Here is a 24,789-nt window from a genome sequence, read left to right on the forward strand (position 1 = left end):
TTAATGCGATCTTCATTTATTCGACAGCAAAAGACGACAAAGAAGTTAAACTGATAACGAAAACCATAAGGAACAAGGACATTACTGGGTCAATGGGATCGACTAAAAATGAATTCTGTAGTAATATTATATGCTCACTTGTATCACTACCGTCATAAGTTCACTTTCAATAGTAATTTCAAGCCTGTATAACTTGAGAGAGAGAGAGAGAGAGATAACTTGAGAGAGAGAGAGAGAGAGAGAGAGAGAGAGAGAGAGAGAGAGAGAGAGAGCATTCCACAAGAGCAATATGAGCAGACGCAGGCCCATCAGGGATACCCGACAGATTTCGGGTCACATGACTAAACGCCAATCCTCTTTTGGGTGTAGCGCCAGCAAAACCAATTACTCACATACCAATAACTGCAACCATCCAACCCCAAAAATGCAGAAGCATCTGAAACTGATGCTAAAACCGTAAAGAATCACTGGTAGTGTTAAGAACACTTAAAATTGTGAATAGGTACCATCAAGTGGGCTCTGTGTATATATATATATATTGTATATATATATATATATATATATATATATATATATATATATATATATATATATATATATACATATATAAAGGAACAGGGAAGGACAAAAAGTCTTGGATGGCTGAAAGGTGTAGATGTATTTAAGTGTAGACTCAGGGGATGTGTAGGAATTGGAAGCGGTAACGTTGTTGTCCCCTGCACACAAATGGCTTCAATACTAATATATATATATATATATATATATATATATATATATATATATATATATATATATATATATATATATGTGTATACACACACAAACACATATATACTTGTTCTCTGTTACTTCCCTGTGTTAATCACACATACACAAGAACGAACTATCGGAAATGAAACTTACGCCTAGTATCGATATGTAATAAAAATAAGTTATATAACATCTGATCAACTACAACAGTACACAGGAAGCGAAAACGATAAGTGCAAATATCAAACAAACTCTTAATGAATACGAGGATTTTGAATGTCACAGAATTTCACCGCAAGCAAATGAATCCCGAACAATAGGAAAGCGCAATGCTCGACGCTAACTATAAAGGTGATAGCTAAAGAGGTTTATCACAATGTACCTCATGAGATTAGCTATACATCTATAGCTGCTCTTAAGCAAATTGAAAGTAAGTTTAATATCTGCCATGAAAAAGAATAGAAGAATACAATTGGTGACACTGAAGCAAGTGGTAATAGGTCATGATGAGGCCAAAAAGCCGTTATAGAGTGCATAATTACCGTAGTTATTTTTTCCTAGCAAGAACACCCCAAGAATGGATACCGAGTTTGGTACTCACGCAATCTTAACACTACAGAACGTCACAGGAAACCAGCAACTAAAATTATTTGACGCAGCTACTTCTATTTGTCTTTATTAGCATCGTTTCTTCAGAGCATACCTTACCAACCCAGCTTCTACTCATCAGAATGCTTATTTGTGATGCGACAGAAACATCATAAAAAAAAAATGAGCGACAGTTAAGAGAAACAAAGACAAAAGAGCAAATCGCATTAACGTGGCATCATGGCCCTTCTTGAACTTACGGTGTGGAGAATGTCTTAAAAAAAGAATTGCCCAAGAACTGGCAATTTTTTCTTTTGGTACAAGACCGAGAGAGCTGATAAGATGCGAGCTGAGCGACTTTTTCATACCGAGCCTCAACATTCCATGGTCAGAATATACGGGATCCAGGATACAGTATGTGAGTGAGGCCCGGTGTGGTCGAAGAGGAGGTCCTGTATCAATCTATAATTTGCTAATTAAGAAAGTGAGGTTGCCAATTCGAGATTTTAGCCTCAATGACCCTATATAAATGGAGCAATGTCAAAATCTGACTTCTTCTTGGAGATTAACCTTAGCATATTGGTATGGTTCAATATCACGAGGCTAAAAATCAATTGAGATTAGGTTAAATTCAGCCTGCAAACACTTCTCTCTTCCTTCCCGAATTATTCCTCCGACATACTACTCAGTTTACCACACCCTCAGTTTCCCAAGCAGGCTTGGATTAACCGACTTAATCAACTAACTTTCAACATAGCCGTGCCATCACAATCAATTGCTCCATACTTGCTTTACCAACATGTTTCAGTCGATCTTGTTATTGTAGTTATATTTTGTTACTGCGCACCATTGACCTCACCTGTCTGCATTGCATTCTCTTGATGGCGAGCCTTAAATGCTCAATCCCTTTCCCCTAACAGAAAGCCAATGGTGAAACAATCCCAGGTTTAGTATTTAAAAAAGGAATAAATAAGGGACGGAAAACGAAAAGAATGAGGTGTGGTTAGAGAGCGGACTATCCATGAATGAAGTGATGGACCCACCTCACATATTCACCAGTTTGAACTTGTGACATATGAATAGCAATCTTTTCTTACAGTTTAATCAGTTCTGTCTAAAAATGTCTATCCCTTCTATAAACAAGAATATGTGAATATAAGAAATACATCATCTAAATGCAAACATGCGGAATTTCGCGTAAGCATCACGAATGACTGATTATAAATATTGGCATTTGACACTGATAAGAGAAATATACTCTAAATAATAACCATTATATCAGCAATGGATATATATAACATACTTCAACAAATACATGAACATTCATACTATAAAAAAAATATTCGTTCATATTCTTTATCATACTGGTATTCCCTTGATACAAGTACTACACACTCATAATATGTAATCATTTACACAAACATCCAATTCACCTCTTACACGTACAAAAACTTTGATTGAAACGGTAATGTAACATCCATAATTTCCCGGAGAGAAAGAGAGAGAGAGAGAGTGTGACAACAGTGCTCCCTTGAGAAAGGATATGACTCAAGGGCTGCTTATCGTATTAAGACTCTTACCTTCCTGTCCGAGGCGACACCGCACCACTTACGCAACGTTGAATTACGAAATTTTCACTCCCTTTCAAATACGACGACTGTGAGCTAGAGTAGCTTCATTCAATTACATCAACGTCATTCCAAAATACCAATTTGCCCCTTTTTAAAAAGAAAGCTATTTGCCGGCTTCCTCTGTCTGTCCGCCCTCAGATCTTAAAAACTACTGAGGCTAGAGGGCTGCAAATTGGTATGATGATCATCCTCATATCATCAAACATACCAAATTGCAACCCTCTAGCCTCAGTAGTTTTGTTTTTATTTAAGGTTAAACTAAGCCATAACCGTACTTCTGGCAGCGCTATAGGTACTAACAACACAGGCCACCACCGGACCGTGGCTGACTTTCATGGACCGCTGCTAAGAGTTTTATGGGCCGTGGCTGAGGCCACCACCGGACAGAAAACTCGATTGGGCCGAAGAAACTTCTTCGCATTTTTTACTTATGTTGACATCAATAAGTTTGTTTACATCAAGTAAACTGCAACATGAGATAAATCCTAGGCCGTAACTTCACCACATCTTGCACAAAGTTTCTATTCTCCGTTTCAGGGATTGCAGTCATCGCAAATTGCGCCTGCGCGATGCATCCACACACAAGTCCATACTTTTATCCGAAGAGCGACGCACTCCCGCCTACCTGTCACGACGGTGCAGGCTCTCAGGTGAGACATACTTGAAGAAAAAGATTTCAGTTCCTTTCACCAGGCCCTTCTCTAGAGAACTCTTGCTCTCTCAAGAGAAACTCCACATTCTTTCCCTCAGGTTTTGAGTTAGCTTGGTCAAGTACAAGTGGCAAATATTTTAATACAGCAACGCTAATAAGACTAAAGCACTAGTTAGGCTATACATCTCTCTCTGAAATATTATTAAAGAACAAACGAAACCCATGCACCAAGTAACAAGTAAGCTTTTCGGGGGAAAGAGATGAAATCTGAGACAAGCAGTGTGCTAATGGTGTCGAGTTTACACGGACAAGGGGAGGAAAAGTTCATTAGCGGACAAAAAAAATACGAAAAAAATAGAAAACAGAAAAAGTCCATCCACATGTTACTTGACACCTCTAGTCTTCTAAGCTCCCGAGTGGGAGACTATATGGAAGGAACGGCTATAGCTGCCTTGAGAAGGATAGCCTGGCATTCGAGAATGTAAGATCATCTCGTGAGATAAGAAAACATCACAGGATGAATGAAGAATCATGCTTTGTAATGGGATAGGGAGGTCCACTAAGGTTGGGAGGGCGGGGGGCAAGGGAAGGGGCGTATCACATTTGAGAGAGTAAGAGGGCGGGTCTAGAATGTACTCTCCTTGGAGACACGATAGAGAAAATTCTCTCTCTCTCTCTCTCTCTCTCTCTCTCTCTCTCTCTCTCTCTCTCTCTCTCTCTTAGTTCTTCATTGGAGAGTTGGGTAGAGCTCTCGGCTAGCACGCTGTTGGCCCACCGTTCGACTCTCCGACCGGCCAATGAAGAATTGGAGGAATTTATTTCTGGTGATAGAAATTAATTTCTCGTCATAATGTGGCTCGGATTCCACAATAAGCTGTAGGTTCCGTTGCTAGGTAACCAGTTGGTTCCTAGCCACGTAAAATAAATCTAATCCTTCGGACCAGCCCTAGGAGAGCTGTTAATCAGCTCAGTGGTCTGGTTAAACTAAGATATACTTTCTCTCTCTCTCTCTCTCTCTCTCTCTCTCTCTCTCTCTCTCTCTCTCTCTCTCTCTCTCTCCCTCTGTGTCGTGAACCTCGCGTGAACTTCTTACCACAATTACAACTATAAGAAATCACCAATATGTCTTGGAAATGACCCAAAACGTGGTATTGTCTACGAGGAAGATCAAACGAGAATTCCAAGTACGGTATCCTGGCGCCGAGAACGCGACTGTGAGAGAGACTACTCAACAACCATACATGGCTACTCTTTAATAGGTTCCCTAAATATTGTAAAGAGCTAACAGGGAAAAACCACTGGCAAAAGCTTAATAAATACAATTATATATGCACATAAGGGTGTGCAACAAATCAAATGGTACTGATTTGTACATCATCGACCATTCTAATCAACTGGACTACGAGCAAAAATAAAAGCAACCTCAAATTAACCGGATGATTCCCAGACGAAATTATTATACAAATTTATTATATCATTATATATGCACTCTATATACATTAAATATATACTAACACTACTAATAATATTCTGTTGTTAATTCAATAACGCAATCGTAACCGCATACACTTGAACATATCTCTCTTAATTTTTATATAAAGCAATATCAGCAATTACAACGTAATGCAGTGCAATTTCAATTATCACGCTGTAATTACACAATAAAAAAACAAAAATATAAAGCCGGTATGATAACAACGCCAATCTCACGTCTACTTTTGGGTTAAAGGAAGGGAACGCCAGCGGGCGCGCAAGCACGTAACAAAATGGATTAAACTGTGTGGCATAAAACAAAATAGCATAATGGGGAAACAAAATAGCTAGTATAAATTGTATTCTATTAGAGCCACTTTCCTTTATGAGGCAAATGAGAGAGAGAGAGAGAGAGAGAGAGAGAGAGAGAGAGAGAGAGAGAGAGAGAGAGAGAGAGAGAGGGGGAGGGGGAATTCAAATGCATACACACAATGGCTCTGGAACGAAAATAGATGAATTAAATTTCCCCATTTGATACCAAACCCCTTAACACGATTATGCAAATCTCAATCGCTTTCAGAATATTCAGCAGCAGAGCCATTCCGCAATGCGTACGGCATGTATACACACAAACACACACACACACACACACACACACACACACACACACACACACATATATATATATATATATATATATATATTTTATATATATATATGAGTTTTGCCGCTACTGAAAGTGCTTATTTATGGATGAGTTTTTACTATATAAATATATAAATATATAAATATATAAATAAATATATATATATATATATATCTTTATATAGATTTAGATATATATGTATATACATATATAATCTATATTTATATATATACATATGTATATCTATGTGCAGTATTGGCTATACATACACATTTTCCATGGATGGTATAATTTCGGGTAATTCCTGAGGATGAGAGAACATATTTTATTAATGGTTTCACTTCAGTGGACTGCGTAACCAGAAGCATTTTGACGGCGTACGTACCTCTCAAATTCATAGTTAATCTTTTTCTTTCCTGCTTCTTCTCTCTCTCTCTCTCTCTCTCTCTCTCTCTCTCTCTCTCTCTCTCTCTCTCTCTCTCCCCTTCACTACCGCTGCGATTCACAACAGTCGACTAAGTACATAATTCACCTCAGGAATATAAATTGGATTCTAGGGAATTCGCCTCACCGTTCTTCCTTCCCCGAATCGGATATCTATTGTTGCTTATTCGTTTTGTAAGCTAAACGGGTTGCCATTGCGCTACGAGAGAGAGAGAGAGAGAGAGAGAGAGAGAGAGAGAGAGAGAGAGAGAGAGAGAGAGAGTTGCTTCCTATCATACACAAGTGCGGTTTGTTAGCTAAACGGGCTACCCCAGTGCTACTTGGGTGGAGAGAGAGAGAGAGAGAGAGAGAGAGAGAGAGAGAGAGAGAGAGAGAGAGAGAGAGAGAGAGAGAAATATTTTTTATTGATTTTTCTGGGCAACAGTCTAGAAATGAATGCTAATCAGGAGCTCTGAATAGCTTGTACCCACGTCGGGTGTCATTATGCATCGGACAAACTGACGACAGAACGCCGGGCGGACAAACTCCACCATGATGGAAATGAGGGGAAAAACTATGAATCGTTTACCAAAGAGGAATAACTTACGGCGAATTATGACAATTATGACATAATCAAATCTGCAGAGACTGTTCAAATCTTGCCATGATTGTGAATTTATATTTCCTATGGAACATAGAGCAATATACCCTTTATAACTTAAACCATTTCCCGTTTAATTCACTGATGATGATCGCAATTAACCACATTCAATTAAACCACAACTATTTTACGTACTGCAAATCCAGTGGCTTGTGAGACCTGTTCCAATATGTTGACCAATTCTATAACCACGATAAATATAAAATTAGCAAGACCCACGATTATCGAATGGGCAAGAAGATAGTTGTACTTACATAAATAAGGAATATGGAGAAAGAAACCCACACGGGAAATAATGCCTATTTTCCAGGCTCGATTCGTGGCCTATTGGCTTCTTCCATAAAACAATACGCAACCTAATCCGGAAAAGCACATTTCTATAATATATAGGCTATACTACAAAATAGAAATACACCAAATGCAGTATCTAATTTTTTTTCTTTTTCCAGCGCAATACAAGTTTCTATGATTTATGAATAGAGGAACATGACTGCCGACTCAAGGCCTGATTTACTATAGTTCCTGTTCGGGGAATATTTAACCTCTCGCTCTACCCACATACAGAATTTATTCACTCCAAAGCCATCCATAAAAAAGCACTCGTTACATCGCCAACATACAAAACACAAAAACCTGAATGCCGTCTTCCTTCATCAGATTAAGCCTAACCCAACAGATATTAGCAATATAAAGAAAACTTATCAAACCACTCAAAAGCAAGAACACACCCATTAAAACGAAGAAAGATAAGGACACTGTTAGACTTTTAATTGGTTAGCAACCGAGCATAATGATCATGGAGTCTGCTCTCATGTATTAAGGAATGGCAGTGTCAGCGCTAATTGGTCCTACGAGTTGACTGGCCAACAGGGGTCGTTTCTGTCTCTCTGCTCTGCGCTGGCAAAGTAAGTTTACTTCAGGCAATTCTCATTACATGCATATAGCACACTCATGCCTATATTCTACATTTAGCTAGCAGCTTTCATTACTAAGATGGCATAATCTTTGTTTTCAGCAACTACTGTTACTAACATTACATAATTTTTATATTAAAAAATCTTAAAGTCATATTTTCCGTGAATTTAGTACGCCATATTTCGGTTTAAAATGTCCAGTAACGAGTGAAACGAAAAGCGTTTCACAGGAAATCTTTAAGAATCCCATACATTCAACGGCCCTTTGCTTTGTATTACATTTTATCTAGCATTTCCTTATTCTCTTACGGAAAAGCCTTTCACTGTACAGAACACATTCCTCTCTCTCTCTCTCTCTCAATATATATATATATATATATATATATAATATATATATATATATATATATATATATATATATATATACATACAGTATAGTCTATATTATATACGTACGTGTTTACATGTGCCCCCAAAACGTGTATCACCGAGTCAAGTTCACGCATAGAAATGTATTGAAAGCAGTCTCTCGATAAATTTTTAAGGGCTCCAATTCCTTTCAACACATTTAGAACACGATGACCCCCAGCAAAATCCACTGCATCAACAGTACACTAGAAATAACTAGCTATCATCAGACACGGCAGCAAGATTATACAATGTCTCGGCGCCTCTTGAGAAAGGAAAATGCTTGCGACAATCACAGCCCATTTTAATCTTTTGAAAGACTTCTAACACTTACGATCTGATAATCTAACACTAAAAACCTGTCATTATTCATCATCTATCTTTATACGCGCAAACATAAAAAAAACTTACCCTCGGTTAAAGGTTATAGTTTCAACGTTCCCAGTACCTTGATAAAACAAGAATCTTGCATTTTTTCGGTAATGATAAAACAGTCTTTTCACTGAAGGCCACCTACATCCTATCTTAATCTATTGCAAAATCGTGTCGTCAAAAATCCGCAAAAATTAGTTTTCCCAAAGACTCTCCCGGTTTCTAATAAAACCATAAGTCCACAAACTTTCTCACGAAATGCAAGACACTGTCTTTAAATTACGAAATTAAACGAATAACTAAACATGACTATGTAACAGGATTCAGCACTTAGAATGAAATTAACGAGAAGGGATTTTCACCGAACAAAGGATTTCCTTTCACGTAAAAGTGGCAAATACACAACCTACTGCTTTATTCTCTACGTGCAAAGTTGCCTACTCTTTCCTATCTGTTACTACTGATTACTGAAAGTAACTATCCCAAAGTTTAATGTTAGTGAAAAGCAAGCGGATTGGGGGAGTCGAAATACAAAACTACGAATATCGAAGCTTAAGTCCGGTGCAAAAATCAGTGATGATCATTATCTGAGCAATGGGCGAGATGCGAATCCGAAAAAAAGTCATTAAACTAAAACAGTCTTTGTTCGGAAAGGCTCCATCGAAATCTACTCAGAGAGCCGAGACTAAAGAGAGTCACAAACAAATGCATGGCTTCTTAACCCCTTAATTTGCCTAATATAACCGCCTTACTTTGCCTCATATAACCACAATCTCCCACCTACAATGGTGGATGAGGGTGGGGTTTCTGGCGTTAAAAAGGGGTGGGGGAGAATTGTTGGGCAGTCCCGGTCAGCTGTGCCAGACATTTTGGCCGACATCTCTCTCTCTCTCTCTCTCTCTCTCTCTCTCTCTCTCTCTCTCTCTCTCTCTCTCTTTGGTATTTAAAGAGCATCCTCCCTCTGCGCGAAAGGATTGGCACTGGAGTGCCAGCGATGTATTCGGGAAGTGAAATAAACAAAAGCGTTTCATCATTTTACGGAAAGGATTATATCCAACGCTTCCGTGTTTATCCTTATGAAGATGATGATGATGATGTCGATGATAGGAGACTGCCAGGGTCAGCAGAGTGATGATGGACTAGTCTGACACCAACGACAGGTCAGCTGTACGCTTCGCCTCCCCACCCCCCAACCCCTTCCCCACCCGTGGCACAGTTTCGGCCGTCAGCCGGTAGATGGCACCACCCATGCCACAATTGCCGTAAAGTCGGCATCGGCGGAGTTCCTGTCAAATGTCTCCTTCTATCTTTCATGCTCCCGGTCCTTGGGTATAGCACCTGCCGCCTCCCAAGGAAACCGCAATCAAACTTGAAATTCGCACTCTGTACTAACTCTCTTTAAAGACTATAGCCAATTTAGAACCACGCCCATATGGGAAGCTGCGCGCAGCATTTCTCTATGCCACGCCCGTCAAATGGGCGCTAATCTCAAAACTATGGGCGTACCTTGGGGCACCAACCTCTAAGTTGCTCGAGTTGCGCTCCCACGACCCACAACTTGTAGTATCACCACTCGATACACTTTATCTAGAGAAGGCGTTTGTAGTCGTAACTTAAAGACCACACACACATACACGCGCACACATACACACACACACACACACACAAAGTGGGCACGGTGCCCCGTCTCATCCGAACATCCAGACGAAACCTCTTTCATCCTTTAAGCTTCCTTGACACTTACCCAGCAGTAAGAGTTTAATATCCTTGGCAGCCTGTAGGCCATCCTCCTTGAGGTTCTTCTCGATTTGTTTGCTACGGGCCTGGGCGGCCCGCTCTTCGGCAGACATGGCACATCCCATCGTGGCGGTGTGTCGGGCGGCCCTTCCTCACCGACCACGCTAAAAGGTCCTCCTGCCGACCTCCACCACACACCACAGTGGCGGCGCCACAACCCCTAGCACACAAACACTACTACGACTACACTCACACACACACGCACACCACGGATGAAGGGGCAGCAAAGATCCGCTACTAAGCTTAGCGCACTGCACACTGACGGAGGTTAGCGGCGCCCAACCTTACCAACCCTAGAGATGGAGCAGAGACTGTCGGCGACAACACCCACGCCACCTTTTCAGCAAAACAGTCTCTTCTGCCCCACTTTGTCTTTCTCTAAGTCAAAGGTCTACAAGAGCACAGGCCGCAGAGACACTCAACACTCCAAAATCATCTGTTCCCTTCGATAAAACGAGATCTCCCACGATTATCGTACACTACTGTCCTCATAGTTCTCACCAGGCGCAAGCGCACTAGCTACCACGCGCAACAGTGTCACCACTCATTCCTACCACACCCATATATTTCTCGATTTTGGGGGACGGCATGACAGTACAAAATACATCAGATATCCCTGATCAACTAGACTCTCACGGACGAAACATAGTGGATAACACACACACCACCGAATCCAACCAAGAAATCGGTAGGAAAAACGTTAAATAGCACCCCGTTAGGGCAGGGCAGCGCGCACGAGAGTTACCACAGAAGCTGATGATAGTACGGTTATCACATCCAAACACGATATCTTTGCAGCTATGAATGTTCTTCACGATTATTTCTTGATTTTTTTAAAGAATGGAATGCTATTCAAGACTGCATTCCTAAGAGCCAACGTTTAAAATAAATCATGATGAAATATATCGTTTTTGAAAGAATACTAATGTGTGTGTAGGGATCAATAACGAGTATCATTATCGTTCAGGTAAAAAGCAAGCGTTAACGTAGGTCCAGATAAGCGTCAATATGCAACTCATTATGTGTCTATCATTAGCCTGCCTTCAGAAAAAATGGGAAATTTCGAAAGATCAAGATGAAGAATGCTTGTAATGCTACGCTCGTCGGCAACACACGCATGCACGCTGGCGGCATCGGGGGAGGGGGTTAAAATTAATTATGAATTCAAGAATTTCTCGGAGTCCGTTACTCAAAATCTATACACATTCTGGGGCAGTGGCTTAAACGGACGGGGGAAAGTTTCTGTTAACGTCGGCTGTAGAGATTTCGCTTAACAAAGATGTGGTCGCTATTTCTATTAAGTCGTTTGACCATCGGTTCATGGTATTCTAATTCTGTCGGCTTATGACAGACATAGTAGATGATGTATCAATACTCTCCCTCTCTCTCTCTCTCTCTCTCTCTCTCTCTCTCTCTCTCTTCCTTTCTTATTAATCGTATCCATACATATCCAGTTTCTTAATTACAATGTCTGTTATTTCGCTTCGTTTACTATGCTTCTTTCCATCATCAATGCTCTCCTTTAACTCCAAAAATCAACACCAATATCAAGTGCTCCTCTATCTCACACACACACACACACACACACACACACACCTTGAAAAGTAACTATGAAGTAAACAACAATTTAAAAATATACTGAAGGACAACCATTGAATTACATTTTAACGTAACTTCTTAGTGTGTGTGTGGTGTATGTATGTATGTATGTATATATATGTATATATATACACTGTATATATACTGTATATATGTATATATGATTTATTAGTGAGACATACATGATGTGACACTATTTACTAGCAGGAAGCAAGTTTACATAAGTATACACTGTGCATTCTTTCATAAGCTTTTATGCGCATATCGTATAAACATTTATTTAATAAATAAGTGAACTTATATACATCTGTAAATAACAAAACATCGTATATCTGAACCCAATATATACTGTGTAAAATTAAGTAAGAATTTATATGCAGACGTTCACAAAGGAATTATCTTTGCAATCGACAGGAGAGCTCAACCCTTTATTGCCTTTCGATATGGAACTGACCAACTTTGGAATTCTCTCTCATGCCGTTTCTTTACGTTTCAGATCTCTCTCTCTCTCTCTCTCTCTCTCTCTCTCTCTCTCTCTCTCTCTCTCTCTCTCTCTCTCTCTACACCACACGCAAATATATATACGTACATATATATGTATATATACATACATATATCTATGTATATACATATAAATACCAAAAATGAAAATCTGCACGTGATTTTATTTTTCGGCTGAAGCCACGGGAAAAACTTGAAAAGAATCGACAGAGTGCCAAGCATTTTCGTGTAACTGACACATCTTTGTGCCCCGAAGATATGTTAATTACACGAAAGTACTTGACGCTGTAATTTCTCTGTTAAGTTTTTCCTGTGGCTTCAGCTGATACATATTATATATTACATATATTTATATACAGATATATAATGAAGCTGTAAGTATGTTAAAGAAAGTAGAGTCTGATAACAGTGGAAAGGAATTGCATAGCATGTTCAGAAGGGGTAGAGTAGTTAAGAAGACAGTTACAGTGAAAAAAAAAGGCAGATAGAGACAACGTAAGAATGATCTTAGAAAGAATAAATTGTCCTCCGGGGAGGCAAAAACAGTGAGGAAGGTTACTGAATAGATGAGTCTCATACGAAAAGATGTTGAGAGCTGTTATCAAAAGTGAATGAATTCCTGGGCACATTGCGTGAATGTTTTCGAAATTTGGTAAATATGGAAGGTACAGGAATGGCAGAACTAAACGACATGAGTAGAGACGCTTAGTTTGAGTTTAAATGCTTGTGAGAGTAACTGTTGTTAAAGAATGGAGAGACACGGCTTCAGGCTTCTGCTGACTGGGGATTGTAATAGAAGTTGCAGGAACTAGTAGGACAATCTGAAAGTTTTTGCAAGACGAGAAATTGAAAATATATGTTAACAAGAGAAAGGCTACGAGGGTAAATAGAAATCAGGTTGATGGAGTAAGAATGTTGAATATGGATAATACAAGAATGAAAGCAGTTGATTCATAAATGACTTTGGGAGTAAATATAGTGAATGAAGCTTGGATGAGAGAAGCGAGGAGTCAAAGAGTGAGTAAAGCATGGAACATAGCAGGGTGAGTTTACAAGATTAGAAGATACTTGGTTTACATGGAGGCCAAGGTGGTAATATACAAAGGAACTGTGCCAGCTTTCCTTTATAAAAGTCAAGTTTAAACGGTTAATGCAATACAAACAGAACTATTGAAGCTGTTGTAGTATATATATGGGAAGGATGAACTGGCCCGGTGAGAAATATGGAGATGGTGAAGAAGTATAGCGTAGGTGAGGGGGTGATTCGAGAGTGTCTTGAGCTGGTTTGTCTCGGGAAAGGATGGAGGACATTAAGGTAATAAAAAGTGTGTATAGTTCAGAAGTGTTAGGAGGGGGGTGAGAAGGTGAAGAAGACCTGGGATCCGCTGGATGAATGTCATGAAAAACGAACTGGAAAGGAAGGGCCCTAATATTCAGGGAGTGTAACAGTGTGTGCAAGACAGAAGTTGACAGTGCAGTGTTTCGAGGTGGAAAGTTTGGCACCCTGCTAAACAGCCTTCCGTGCAGGTGTATGAATGCAACAGCGACCATTCTAATTTACTTATTTTGTTGTTGTTGTCTCTGGAGCTACTCTCTGTTAGGAAACATCTCGACATCTCAATGTTGACAAAATTATAACGAGCACGAAAATAATTTTTAAAAACTGATTTCTAATATTCATGCACTGTCTGGAATTGGCAAGAAACTGGAGTGAATGATTAACCTGCTGGGACTTTGCTTCAACGTAACTGCATAGTCAAACATACATGCACACACACATACATACATACACACACATACATACATACAGTAGGCTACATACATACCTCTTCATCTGTCTATAAATATATGTATGTTTGTGCGTGTGTGTACTAAAAATATCACAGTATGCACATGACTTTAGCTTAGGCGAATATAACAGGCAGAAGTTCAGCATCAAGTGTTGCCACATTTATTCCCGTCCCGTCGGGACACAAATGAGAAGACTGAGCAAAAAAGTATAAGAAAGAAACAAGAATCACCGTGTAATTATTGATAAAATTTAGTAAGGAGCGAGAGAATCCGTGATAATCCGGTCACAAACTGAATGAACATACTTAACGCTAAGAACTACGGAAAGGGTGGTTGAAAACATTGCCAGAAACAGTGGCTCTCCCAAATAAGGAGAAATAACTTACAATCATTATGTTAGAAGAGATCGGTAAATAGATTTAAAGGTTTTTTTTGTAGCTAAAGAGAAGAGGGAGCCCCTTGGAGAAAATAAAATCACAATTATACACCATCTTGTTGATTTAGAAGAACTTTGAAAGCAGCGAATGTAAGAGAAGAGTGGATACAAAGTGAACCCAGCCCAGAACGATGTTCTTCTCAAGAAAGCAAGCATAGGTCACGGACTGAATGGAAAGAAAGTTTGATATAAAAATGGGATTTATGCCGTCGTACTCTCAACTTAACACCTCGGTGATACAAGTTGTTATTTGGTCAAGGTTGTGGGATCCGAAACAAGCCGTTTGGTCATGTCATTCTGGAACTAAGGTAGGGGAATCTAATCCCCACAGTTGAAAGAGTAAAGAGAAGAAGACTAGGAGCAACACACTCTGAAATCCCTAACATGAGAGGATCTCAGCGATCGGGTGTGCAGACTGCAGACTCACTTCAACGAGTTAAGAGTTCGCACAATAAAGTATAGGTATGTGTTACGGGAACAGCAACAAACATTAGGATAAATTTACTGGCAGGCAAAATATTTCTGTGCCTCCTAACATTAAAACAAGAAAAAATTCAAGGTTCATGAGCCTTACAACCGTGTACGTATTATTACAGCAGCACACACTCTACCTTTAGAACGGAAAATGCTGAGATGAGGACATAGATGAGTATGAATACACATGAAAAACCCAGACTCTGACCCTCTAAGGAAAAGTACTTAGACATTTAATGGTCTTTACACATGAAAATAATATAACTGCTTATTTATATAATTATGCTATATCCCAAACATCTGAAATAAGAAGGGATCTAACCATCATGCTGTGAGTCAGAAAATGCAGCATATGAGCTTCGATAACCTTGAAATACTTAAAAAAAAAAAAAAAATTATGGACATCAAAACAAGGTAGAAATTTTCCAAGATTTCGAAGATTCAAAGAAAAAGAGAAAACTGCAGACTGCAAATCAAGATCTTTCACAGCAGCTTCTATGTTTTGTGAGTGAGTCGCTGTTTGGGGTGGGGGTATTAGGGTCCAGGTAGACGGGGTCCTGGGTAGATTTTTTTCCAAAGGTCAACGGAGCAAAACACGGTTATACATTTACTGAGGATTTTCAGACCTCTGAGATTTTTCGGCATTAATTAAAATGCTAATTAAAAAAAACGCACATTAAAAGTTTAATTTTAGAAATTTCGGCGGCAGAGGCGGTGGTCCCTAAGGTTAATCACTGATTAATTAATTCACAAACGGGATAGGAAAGTTAGGTGGAATTAAGAGCAACTTCAGCTCATCTGTCCTTTGACCTAATTATCAAATTTAGTCCTAAAAGATTTATATGTGGGGATGCGAAAGACGAAACACTGATCGCTCAACGTAAAAGGTCAAAAGGACGAAACATTATTGATGGAAAGAACACCTGATGTCATCATAATTCACATGCCGTAAAAATAATTTTTTAAAAATGTGAAAATGACTAATGTCTTTTTACGATCTAATATATGTCCTGAAGAGATTCTCATAAAATGCATGCATGTTGCATGTATATGTATATATATTATATATATATATAATTATGTATATATTTGAATATATATTATAATACATATACATATAATTATATACATATACATACAAATATATAAATATATGTGTATATACATATATATATATATATATATATATATATATATATATATATATATATATATATATATATATATATATATATATACATATAACTGAGTTTTTCTACTCAAATTCAGAAAACTGATGTACTTAACAAGACCTTGCAAATCAATATTCCTGAATTAGGAAGTTATTCCTCATCCCTGCGACCTATTAATTATTTTACTATCATAAGTTAATTGTAGTTGACTACGCTATCCCGGTTCCACTTCTACACATTTTTCATTCTGTCACATCATGTTTTCTTTCTATCTAAGTCAACATCTTATCAGTCTTAAGCTTCTGAATCTGTTTCAGGAAAATATACATTTTCTAGTCTCGTCTTAGTCATTCTTTCCAGGGTAAATTTCCTTCGTAGATGCTCAAACTAGAAATTTAAATCCAACTTTCCAATCTACTAGTCATTTTTTGGAAACGAAAGGAACAGACATGAAGCCCACTTCGGTAAACAAGCCTCATGTTACACTAATGAAAACCCCCTTTCATATAATTATCCTGGCCTTAATGAGTTTCTCACCATACCTGAGATTCCGCTTCATTATGAGAGTAAGGCTTCCTGACCTCGTTTCAGCCGTGCGCCACCAGTGTTCCATCTCATTAACATGACTCATGTATGGACACACACTTCCACTCTGATGCAAGAACCTTCGCCTTCTATAAGGGTACCTCATAAATACTTCCGCCCTTGCTCCTAGGAGATGCTTCCCAAACAACACCATCCCCCAGCCAAGTGGCGTAAGCCATGCCCCACTCTTTCACGTGTACTGCAATAGTTTTTACAGTTTGCCGTTTCCTGACTTATTACTGTACCAAGCTTGAAACACACCTTTCTCTAAATGGCTAACTCTTTACTGAATTCCAAGGGACTGCATTCTTCCAGTGTCAGGCTTACTTATTAAAGCACGAAATGGTCAATTAATACGACAGCACTCCTCTGTAAAAGTAGTTAAAATTGTGGGTTTAATATTTCAGTATTACATTTTTGTTTTGTTTTTTTCACCTTTGCAAATATATTTACAATTACTAAACGCAAATACTTTGGACTCTCTCTCTCTCTCTCTCTCTCTCTCTCTCTCTCTCTCTCTCTCTCTCTCTCTCTCTCTCTCTTCGTTCCTTCCATTCAATTAAACAAACAGTGAAATTATGAATACTACATGGTCCTATGACTTCACACTGATTGCTGCATAGTCCAAAAAAGAGAAATAATCGCCTTGAATACAACTGCAACACACGAGGACGCACAAAATAAGTCGACTTGATTGAATTCCATCGAGTAATACCAATAATCCCTCCCACGATCAAGAATACGCAAGAGCGTGTGAGATGTATATGTGTATGTATGTGATTTTTACACATACACACACCCACACACACACACACACATATATATATATATATACATATATATATATATATATATATATATATATATATATAGAGAGAGAGAGAGAGAGAGAGAGAGAGAGAGAGAGAGAGAGAGAGAGAGAGAGAGAGAGAGCGTCACTGAAAATTATTCCAAAGGCTACAGATGAAAGGCTTGCCCTGTCTATTGTGGGACAACAGAACATGTGTTGAGAAAATAGCAAAAAAACCAAAATACTTCCGTATTCATTTAATACATATAAGCTATGTATTTTTGTGGTAAGCAAACGAGTTATGCCTTGACAGAAGCAAGGAACTTCATTTCCTGGTATCTGGCTCTTATCATCACAAAGAACATTCCTCATTCCAGTAAGTAAGTGTAGCCACAAACGTCGATAAGAACACAATCGTACAGAGTCTACGGTTTGCGTAAGGGGGTCATACCGTTCAAATTTTTCTGAAGAGCCTTACGTAAGAAACGGATTAATGACGCATGCATGTTATCCTGGCCTTCGAAAACATACAAAATAAATAAATTTTGGTAAAACATACAAAATAAATAACCACGGCCGCGGACTGCGTACTTTAGCGCGAGCACAGACATTTATACATACACACACACACATATATATATGTGTATATTACTTTCAACCGGTTCTTAGTCTCTCACTTTGGATTAAAGTACTTTTTACCAATATCATTAGCGATAAATTGCGTTATCAGATACCGGGAGGAGCAGAGTTTACGCGATAAGCATCTTACGATAATCACCCCCGGAGACAACCAACCGTTATGAAATCTGGCTAGTTTTCAAGCGTCACTTTTTTTGTCTGTAGGATGAATGGATATGAACAAATTTCGTTACAGTACTGTGATGTTAAATACAACGGTTACCTAAGCTGTCTAAATAACATCTGTTCCTAAATTCAGCTTTCTCGCTACTAGTGGCCTGCAAATACCTGTATTTGAATAAGGCAACGATGAAATAGCTGGCACGAAAAGCAGTATTTTTCTTGCACTACCTGATACCAATATATGAACACAGGCAAATGCCCCTTTTTGCATTGCTTCAAGGAAAACCATTAATCAAATTAGATTAGAGATACATCCATTATTCTAGAAGTAAGTCTCTGCCTGTCAGTTTTTCTGGACTATCTCTTTCTCTCTTCAGAGAGAAAGAAGTTTTTGCTCCTCCCACGTGAGCCGATTTCGTGGGAAGCACGATCACAAAAACTGAAACGAATATAAATAAATCGAGTCAAAGGAAACTTTCTAGCTAGGACTATTTATTGCGATACTTTGTGTCAGTAATTGACGCTGGTAAGAAGACATGCACAAATAAATTACATTTCAGAATTTTGTGAGTGACTCTTTTGTGTTTTAAAATAAACAACCATTAGTTTCTTAGGTATCGTATTTAGTAATCGATTTTATCACACACACACACACACACACACACACACACACACACACACACACACACACACATATATATATATATATATATATATATATATATATATATATATATATTATTTTTTAGTAAGGTGTGGATACGTAAAATTCTATGCTTGCAAGTTGATAATAAAACAAGGTCTATGACACCTAAAATTCTAAAAAGAAAATGTTACGATAGTAAGGGACCTTAATGAAAATTTTAACAATAGTTTAGTATTAAAATATAAAATAAATGAATAACATTTCTACAAACAGAAAAGCAGAAGAGAGTAACTGACCTCTCACTCATACGAGTATGAAGGGAGAGTTTGCATTTCAGCGTAAAATGCCCATCTACTTAGAGCTTCACTTCACGGAATGAGAAAGATTCCACGTTGATTGGACAGTCTATATGTTCAGTGATGAATGGCGTTAAATGCTGGTTTGCTCAATGGCCTATTCGTTTTATTCCTTCGACCTAATTTCCCATGTTAATCAAAGAAGTGAACCCTGATGAATTTAGCGGTGATCTGTCTATTTTTTTTTTTTTTTAAGGAAACTGGTTTATCTCTGAGGAGACTGTATGCATACGTGTGTGTACACAAGCTATGAGTGTTTTGCAAAATGCGGTTACCTTCAAAACGACAACGCGCAAATCCAGGTACTCTCCTCAGTCTAAGTGATTTGTGCATAAATGACAGTTTAGAAGATGGATCTTAACCTAACACGGGGGAGCAGGGTCCTACCTAAAATAGAATCGGGTGGAAAGCTTCACCCTGTCAATAACATCTTAATATATCACTGTATGAATATCAGCGCTACTGGCCGAGTTCGGAGTAGCCAGGATGGTACGTTTGGTTTAACTGGATAGCATGAATATCAAGTTAATGAAAAAATGATGGGCATATGCAATTAGAAGTGGGCTTATGCTATGTCAACAAAAATGGGAGGAAGGAAGTGCAGGTAACTGCTATCCTTGGATATTGAAGGAACTGCCTCATAAGCTGAAGAAACTTTGCTGGATTAAGGAACTACGGTTGGGATGAATATGAACTTTCGAGAAGTTCAAATTTCAGAGGTAGAGGAAGTTGACCTGTCAAAAATCTCTTCATCGAACCAAAACTTTCATTAGACAAGCTGGAACTTTCACAAAACCAAGTAGCTTTATTTTGCATTGTCCAAAGTGCTAATAAATGAGAGACAAGAGGTGACTAATCCTCCTTTATAAATACTTAAATGAATACAATATATATATATATATATATATATATATATATATATATATATATATATATATATATATGTGTGTGTGTGTGTGTGTGTATAAATATGTGTGTGTATACTTTCTACACATTCCAGATCGTAGCGCTAGAGGGTATCTGACTTCAGTTCTATGCACTGGTTTACACGTGAGATCCCACAGTAAGGTGGTGATAGTGTGACTTAGTGGCTGACCAAGGTTGGTCAAGTATATCTGAAAGAGACAAAGGTTCCAAAAGAGTGGGTGAGAGGATTAAATCTTTAATTGTATGGGGGTATAAGGTAAAGCTATAAACGGTATAGCGTGACTCTGCTTACCAAGGGAGTGTATGGCAGGATTAGGATTTTGATCAAGTGTAAACAGGTGACAGAACTAATAAACTAAGGACAGTGTGGTTTAGGCAAGGACAGGGTGTGTGGATCAAGTTTTTGTTATGTAACAGTTATATAAAGAGTTTGAAAGGTAAAGAGAGAAAGGTTTATGCGACATACATGGATGTAGAGAGACAATATGGAGGGTGTTAAGAATGTATGGCATAGATGATAAGTAACTGACAGAGGTTATAAGTTTTTAGGAAGGTAGCGAAGCACGTCAAAAGTTACGCAGGAGAGTGACAAAGTTTGGTGTAAAAGTAAGTCCAGGAAAAGGGTGTGTTACGTTTTGTATCTGTTCATTCTTGACGGATGGAGGCGTATGAGAAGTTGGAGATAAGACAACATATGTAGGTGCAGAGTTGTGGGATCATAAAAAAAGAATTTTACATGGAGTTGGGAAGGGTTTTTATCTCCAGATGATGCAGTGTTGATTGGGGATAGTGAGGAGAAACTAAAGAAATTCGTAAAAGTTTGACAGTGCTTGGTTAAGGAGAAAGTTAAGAGTAAGTATACGCAAGAATAGGGTAATGATGCGGATGTGTTAACTTAAGGAGGAAGTTGAGAGAAATGCATGTAAAAGAAAGGCTACGAGGGAAAATGGAAACCAAGAAGGAATAATGAATGTTCATAAAAATGGATTTTGGAAGAATGGAAGCGGCAGATTTGTATTAAGTATTTGGAAGCAATTATAATGAATGATGGTAGGATTACAAAAGAGTTGAGGCACAGACTAGGTGAAGCAAAAAAGGTAGCAGGGTGCATGCAGAAGACTGGGAATGGACTTAAATAGTTAAGAAATATGCAAATAGATATAAGTAAATAAATTCTGCAACAGTTTGGGCATTTGGAAAGAACGGAAGACCAGGGTTGAAAATTACAGAACTTGGAGGTGCCGTGATTGATGCTATTATTGAAAATTAAAAAGGGAGAGCTTTAATATCTAGGAAGTGCAAGAATGCAAGCAAGAAAGCGGTGAGTGGCACAGTGTACGTGCCCGAAGATAATAATTTTCTTGTTCTTGGATTTGCTAATAATACAAGTGACAAACAATTAAAACCGACTGTGGTTCACAATAGCTACTTTCATGTTCTGTTTGTCTTCTCATTGACTAGGCTACATGCTGTAATTACCCTAACGACAATTTTGATTATCACGTATTCTTTTACTAAACTTAAGACTACAAGCATCCACATTCAACCATGCCTTTGATATTTCCTAATGTCAGTGTCAGAAGATGCCTGAATGCTAAAGGAGTTAAGCATTCAGTTATGGCAGCTATGTGAAGAGGACATTCGAACTGCACTAGCTGGAAATCTGTCATCATGGAACAAGACTGGACCCTACAACTCTTAACCAACATAGGGTTCCACGGCAGAAGAGTATATCAGTGGTAAAATGGAGAAATCTAGTACTCAAGCCATTCATAACAGTGAATTAAATCATGTCATTCTAAGACGAAGCTAGGGTATAAAAGCTGCAATACTGCAAGAGGAATTACCCTCTGTGATCCCCGGTAAAGGATATCTTTACAAATTCTTCTGCCATTCTTACATAATGTTATCCTTTTTAATGAGAATAGCATTGCCCCAAAACAGAGAGAAAAAACACAGAACAATACAACACACAAATTTTCATATTCAGCAAATCCTTTAAACCCAGCTCTATTGGTAACTCTTTAATGATGTTTACAGAACTAACGAAGCCACGGTGCATTCACCGGAAGGTTTACAGAGACATATATCCAGCTAAGTTTTAAAGCATCTATAATTTCAGAAACTTCATTAAGATCTCGCAAAAACCACTAATAAACTAACAGACATCCTACGACTATACATAATTCTAAATGACCTAACACCGAGTCACAATTCCTGTTTTAGATTAGCAAACAGACTTTTACGCCTCGAACTTATTTTTAAAATTCAGCATTTGAAAACTGTCGAGAAAATCTATATAAATAAATTATCGACCACAAAATAATAATAAAAAAACATTCCAAAAGATTCTCCAACCTCATGTACTCCATAAATTCCATTTTTATCAATATTGCCATGTCATTCCTACTGCCATCTCTTTCTCTGCTACCTACTTCTGTATCCAAATTACCTAGCAAAACCGTCTTTTTTATCACCTCCAAACCCAAGCAGGCACAAATTAAGTAATTCCCAAAAAACATTCTCTTTCACTCTCAACCTTTCCTATCCTCTGTAACTTTTTCCCTGCACCACTCAGGCTGATGAATTAAATCTCGTTGTAACTGCTGATACTGTACCATGTAAACTGACTTTAGTTACCAATAAACATGAAATAAAGGAGGCGTGCTTAATATACAAACTGCGGATTCTCATTTTCCCTGTCAGTTCAACCGACAACAACCGGTTGAGTATTAAGGTCTTAGTTCTGTGGTTTCCTTGTCATCTCTAAATGAAAACCTCTGTACTCCATTAACATTATAACTTAATTATTTAGGAAAACGTACGCTGCAATGAAAGCTGAGAAAGCTTGTCCATTATTTGCAGCAAAGAACACAAATTTAACTTTAAATTAATTTTCTGTATTTTCTAAAAAGTGATGCATTAGGGAGTAAAAACTTTATTTATCGTTTCGATGCTTGAACATTTGAGATTGTATTAACAGTCTTCAACTTTTTACGCAATCCAAAACCTGGCGTGTATGTCTGACCGGTATTGCACAAACTTCCCGCCTTTTCTGAAATATCACTCCTTATGTACAATGTCTCTTGAACGGACTTTAATCAAATACAACCACTTATCATGATAGCGCCTGTAAACATAAGTTTGCCGGCTTATCAAATTATTTTTCAGCTAACTTGAGTGATGCAGTACTTAGATGCCTCTCTGATATCGTGTTCAACTGATATTTTATTTCCAATCTTTTTGCGTTTCATTTTAGGTTTTCTTTCTCCTGCATGGCCCACGCTTTCTTTATTCACTAACTCCGTTTGACCCACTGCAACTCACACCAGGCCTCTCCACGCCCACTTTGTTGGTTTTACTTCATTTCAGTTGCCGTAAGATTTCCATATCTAGTTCATGGCAACTCTCCATGACCTTTCCTTTCCAATCTCTAGAGTGACATCTTCCTTCAACCGTGCTTTCCGTTAACAAGGTATATTTCCTACTTTGTTTGCTAATGGTTTACAATTTCACTGCGCCTGAAGTTCAGTCTTTTCTCCTCGTTGGACTGGGAGAATGTAGGGGGATTAACCTGATACCAAGCATTTATTAGAAGTTAAACACTGGTCACATTTCCTGTCCTTCCCTAGATTTCATAGGTCCAGTTTTCATCTTCCACATGTTTTTACCACTAATTTAATTTCTTTATTCTACCCATTCTAATTTCCACTAGTGATACTGTATATCTCTGTGAAATCTAATCACACTAATTCTACATTCTGGTTTATGAGCAAAGAACACAGAAACATATTAGTGACTTTTTCTTTTGGAGATTATCAATGCCTCTGAACATCCGATCATAAAGATCATATATATATATATATATATATATATATATATATATATATATATATATATATATATATATATATATATATAAATAATTAATATACACATATATACATGTAAATAATTAATGTACATTTATAGTATCTATGTAAATAATTAATGTATATATATATATATATATATATAAATATATATATATATATATATATATATATATATATATATATATATATATATATGTGTGTGTGTGTGTGTGTGTAACTTTCTTTTCAATAGCAACACAAGAATAAACAAAATGCAAAAGATTATCAATGTCTCAGAACTTCGTCAAGACCAATATATATATATAATATATATATATATATATATATATATATATATATATATATATATATATATATATAATATATATATATATATATATATATATATTATACATATATACGTATACATATTTATACATATATATATATGTGAGAGAGAGAGAGAGAGAGAGAGAGAGAGAGAGAGAGAGAGAGAGAGAGAGAGAGAGAGAGAGAGAGAGCAATAATTCAGTAATTTTTCT

The 24,789-nt window shown here is 37.7% G+C and overlaps 1 protein-coding gene across 15 annotated transcripts in view; it reads right to left on the reverse strand.

Moving 5' to 3' along the window:
* Galphao (G protein alpha o subunit) overlaps positions 1 to 24,789 on the reverse strand; it is a 421,275-nt gene that overhangs the window by 241,943 nt on the left and 154,543 nt on the right. The window contains exon 1 of one of the 15 annotated variants that reach the window (XM_067087645.1): positions 10,263 to 10,936. The exons of 13 other annotated variants lie outside the window; for them this stretch is intronic. In XM_067087645.1, the coding sequence (XP_066943746.1) occupies positions 10,263 to 10,380 (118 nt within the window). In that variant the 5' untranslated portion in view covers positions 10,381 to 10,936. Of the gene's footprint in view, positions 1 to 10,262; positions 10,937 to 24,789 lie in introns of those variants that run through there. One more of the 15 variants, XM_067087644.1, reaches the window with a different exon arrangement.

This window comes from Macrobrachium rosenbergii, chromosome 44 (assembly GCF_040412425.1).
Source record: "Macrobrachium rosenbergii isolate ZJJX-2024 chromosome 44, ASM4041242v1, whole genome shotgun sequence".
NCBI lineage: Eukaryota > Metazoa > Arthropoda > Malacostraca > Decapoda > Palaemonidae > Macrobrachium > Macrobrachium rosenbergii.